General features: G+C 41.0%; 1 protein-coding gene across 1 annotated transcript in view; it reads left to right on the top strand.

Moving 5' to 3' along the window:
- Window positions 1–1,959: 1,959 nt before the first annotated feature.
- Window positions 1,960–4,791, top strand: part of LOC101864120 (sodium/myo-inositol cotransporter) — a gene marked incomplete at its 3' end in the record, with an annotated part of 38,808 nt that continues 35,976 nt past the window's right edge. Inside the window, exons 1-2 of the mRNA XM_035973620.1 lie at window positions 1,960–2,589; window positions 4,082–4,153. Of these exons, the coding sequence (XP_035829513.1) occupies window positions 2,506–2,589; window positions 4,082–4,153 (156 nt within the window). The remainder of the gene's footprint in view (window positions 2,590–4,081; window positions 4,154–4,791) is intronic.

The following is a 4,791-nucleotide window of genomic DNA, read 5'->3' as shown; positions in this document are numbered from 1 at the left end:
TTTCATCTAAGAAGAAAACCTCATTTCCTTTCTCCCGCGCGTCTTTCAATATCTCATTTACTTACTTCTTAATCTTAAAATAACAATATGATTTCTTTCGCGCAGTAAATTGTCCCCACCATTTAATTTCCTGAACGCAAATCCAAAACGTCTCACTGTTTTCCAAAGGCTTGTCTTCGATATGTTGACTTCAGGATTATCGGACAACCATCTTTTCAACTTTCTGAGAGTAACAAATTCATTTCTTTCAAACATCTGGACAATTGCTCGTCGGACGACCTCCCTATAGAAACTATCAGTCTTCAAAGGCCGCCCTCTTTTAGCTAAGAAAGTCTCTTGCCCCATTTCGTGCTGCTTTATCCATCTTGACAATGTGCTTCTGTTAAAAACCTGAGGCTTGCCAGGTTCTTTCTTTTTGGTCCCTATATCATGGCACAAAAGCTCCTATCTTTGCTTCTCTATTAAAATGGGAGTAGAGCTGAAGCGTAACCTTTTGAAAAGTGGTGAAAGTGTGTTTGGGTGACTTCTTGTCCCTCATAGTGCAAACATATCGTTGACACAAAGCGAATTCAAGCACAAAACTTACGTGGGAACATCCAGTTATTAAAGCTATTTTGGGAAATGATTCAAATTTCCAAAGCCAGACTACGCCTCTGACTTCTTAAAATTTCTTTGGTGAAAGAAAGGACGTAATAAAAAAAAGCCTTATTATATTAATTTAGAGTTTTGCTCCTCGTTCGCTGATGAAGTTGAGCAAATAATCCAGCGATTTGAGCAGTGAGCAGCCAAGGTTAATGGTGAGTTTTCCCTCTGCTCCACGTGCCCACGTGCTGTGACGTCCGGTCGGCAGACTGCTCAGATTTAAGGACTGCGCAGCATGAGTAGATTAAAATATCGAAAGCTGCATTTCATCGGACGAAAGAGCTTGTTCACGGTATTTACGACTTTTGTGAAGAGTCTTTTAATGTCGGGATTGGTGTACTGTAAATAGCCTAAATTTTCAACGTTTATTTCTACGAAGTGTTCAAATATTAAAGAATATTCTAGACATATCTAGAATCTATTGGAATTTTAAGATCTAATATTCGAACCTGAGACCAATATCTTACCTTAGTTGCCGATTTTGTGGGGTCCTTGTGTGAGGTGAGTTCGTTCATAAGGTCAAAACAAATCAAACTTTGTGTTCAAGGATTTTACTTTATTCTTTATATTTAACATCGACACTCATCCAACGCATGTATGTGTATATCTATTTATGTAAGTATTTTTATATTGATGCGTGTTTATATATTATGTGTGTATGGATAGGTGTATGGATGTGTGCATAGTGCGTATGAATGTTTATAGCAACTGCATAAGGTTATATGAGCACGCGGGACACATTAAACTTTTTAAGTTGGTACGAAATTTTAAATTTTGCACCGGTGGCGGCCGAATCCTACTCAGATCGATTTTAGACCACTAGGGGATCTTTCACTTGCGCAACTTACACACGGGCCCTCCGATATTTTTCACCGTTGTCCGAGAAGGCTAGATGTAGATCTTTCCTTCCCGAAGATCAGGGGTGTGGCTGAAAGACAGCAGTAAAAAGACGCCATGGAGTGGCAGTAGAAAGGCTGCAGAAAGAATCAGGAGCCCAGAGAAGGGGGCAAAAGAGGTGAAGGGGTGGGGGAAGAAAGAGGAGACGAAAGCAGACGACAGAACATTGCTACAAGCTCGTATGATCGATAACAATTTTAAAGGAAATGAAATGTCAGATTTTTATACCATCTGTTGACTTGGTCAAGTTTTGTTTTCTTTCGTTAGTTTGAGTAAACATAAACAAATCAACTCATAATGGCCATTAAGTGCTGGAAAAAACTAAGATAAACAGACAGAAACAACAGAGGGAAAGTAAAGAAGTAGGACCCACCAATGGCACCCTCCAGTCAACTTCTGAGAATGACAATAACGCACACTCTGTCAATAGCGTTCATCTGTCTATAACGATCAATTTTTTATGTGCCCTTGAGCGGCAGTTATGTACAGGTTTGGCCGTAATTAGCCTAACTACTCGCCATTTACGGATACAACGAACACTACGTTAGCCCATGTGGTATCATGCCTGACTATGAAGCGGATGACCCTGGTTCAAATCCAGACTGGGCGTTCTTGACCTCGGGTGGTCGTTTTGTTGAGTCTTTAAAGCCCTCAACCCATTTTGCTTGGCTGTATCGGAGACAGACACAAAAAAAATTGGGGTTCGGGCCTCTTAAACAACCCAATAGTGTTGATAAGGGTATAAAACACATGCACTCACTCTTTACATAGAAGGCAACGCGCCTGAGAGATGGGAAAACACTCAAAAACAAAAATAATTCATTTACTTTACTTTATACATGCGCATTTTCATTTCCTCAGGTGAGGTGAGCTCTTGGACCTCCATAAACACCCGCATCCCTGTGACCAGCATCCTCCCCTACTTCAAAACGGGTCAGATACACCCGTGGACACTGTGACGTCATCATGGAGAGCGACCATGGCCTGAGCACGGCTGACATTGGAGTGGTCATCGGCTACTTTGTCTTGGTCATCCTCGTCGGCATCTTTGTAAGTGTAACAAATCTAAATCTAGATAATCTGTAGGCACTAACCTGTTAAGTCTCTTGATGAGGTGTACTCAGAATGTGTTGTTCACGGCGTGGCAGCTCAGGGGGAAGTGAAGTTTCCCTCCTAAGTTAGGTACAGCTTCCGGGTCAGCTCCAGCAATCAGTAGTGGTGTGCATTCGCGTATTTCTTATTCAATAATTACATTATTACATGACAGTAAGTTATGATGATGTTTTATTCTAGTTCAAAGTTCAAAGTTTAGAGTTCAGAGCGGGTTTGTTTAACATGGGTGAAACAGGGAGCTTCTTTGCTCAGAAAAACTCATGCACAAAGTTCTAGGCAGTAAATAATAATCTCTCAAGAACTGTCTTTGTAAATGTTTTAGTTTTAGTAAAAGTGTTACGGCACTTGCAACACAGTCAGGATATATTATAAGTGCCGACGTTTGGGGTGTTACAAGAGAGTAACAAATACCAAAAGGAGGATAGATAAGGACAATGTTTGATAGGAAAGAAAGAGAAAACCACACAAGAGCTTACACAAACCAACCTCGTGGATGTTTACGCCCATGGACATAGTCTTGATCCTTTAGAAGTCGGGCTTCTTGGACCTTGAATGTCAGAGCTATCTTGGCTGAGAGGGATACAAGACCGCAGCAGAAAGACAGGCGGAGATACCCGATAAACAACCTCATCACACGGGAATCGAACTTACGCCTTGTATGTGGGAAGGCGAAGCTCCCTACCAATACCACTCAGACACCCGTCAACTGTAATTCGGAGCAATTCTGCATAGCAAAGGTGAACAACTGAGATTCTTTGGCCATATAAATAGATCAGACGGACTAGAAAAACACTTGCTAAGTGGAATGATAGAGGTAAAGAAGAGCAGAGGAAGACAAAGAATAACATACACAAACTTTGCAACGAAAGACACAAAGAGAAAAACCAAACTGATCAAGAAGACAACAGGAAGGGATTGGGTACTATGATCGCCAGTGTCTACTCCAGAACTGACATCTGAAGAAGATAGGTGTACTAAAGAGTTGGAAATCTTCTAATCTTTAAAAATATTTTGCACCCCCATCGATGCAATTTCAATCATTTGAGGTGCAGACTGCTCCGATCCTGCCTATCAGGGAGAACCCAGGATGACAGGGATACAACGTCCCAGCAGACAGACGGAGCAGCTCGATAAAAACAAAACAAAACAAGAAACTCTCCTCAAGGAAATCGATCTCAAATGATAGACCGTTTATAGTTTCAAACAATGCAGCGATAAACTTGTTTTTATCTACTCTAAACTGAAGGTCAGTTTATACCCTTGAACTGTGTCTAAAGATGGGTCAAGTTTATGCAATGGATGATCTATTTTGACTAATCTGAAATGATAGACATTTGATACCCTTAAATGCATGAAAAAAATGGATTGGTACACTAGATAGTAATGTACTAGTATAACAATATTCTGTTTGACCTACTTTTGTCCCCAGGCCATGTGGCGCGCCAACAGAAGCACGGTCAGTGGCTACTTCTTGGCAGGGAGATCTATGTGGTTTCTGCCTGTAAGTATTTTTAGTTTTAGTAGAAGTTTTACGAAACTTACAACACCATTAGGTCATATCATGAACGCCGAAGATTTGAGGTGTTACTAGATAGTAACATACACAAAACAAACAAATCCCCCGCCCCCCCAAAAAAGAAGGGTGAGATACAAGGACAAAAGATATTTGGTAGGGAGAAGGAGCAAACCACACCAGAGTTACCCACCAACCGCCCACAGTCACGCCAGAATATAATGACAGTACGTACCGCAATCACCTGCGGTACCAAACAAAACGTAGTTGTCGAAAACAAAAACCCCAACAACAACCACAGCCACATGAGAGCTAAGAATGTTTGTGAGTGTTCTATGGCATGGTCTTCTGGGATTATAATGTGTGACCTGCATAGAGCTTGTTGAAGAGCGGGGATATGCGCTATACAAATGCTATTTATTATTGTTAAAGCAGACAAATGAGAGTTGTGAAAACATGTTACGGAACAGTTTATAAAAGCCAGCATCATAATCTCCAATATCTCCCCAGCCCAGATTGTGAGGGTTCTTTATTTGAAATTCTTCTTCTTCTTCTTTTTCTTCTTCTTCTTCTTCCTCTTCCTCTTCCTCTTCCTCTTCCTCTTCCTCTTCCTCTTCTTCTTCTTC

The sequence above is a fragment of the Aplysia californica genome, unplaced genomic scaffold, assembly GCF_000002075.1.
Source record: "Aplysia californica isolate F4 #8 unplaced genomic scaffold, AplCal3.0 scaffold01539, whole genome shotgun sequence".
Lineage (NCBI taxonomy): Eukaryota > Metazoa > Mollusca > Gastropoda > Aplysiida > Aplysiidae > Aplysia > Aplysia californica.
Note: the sequence above shows the minus strand (reverse complement) of the source record. Positions and strands in the feature narration are given on the sequence as shown.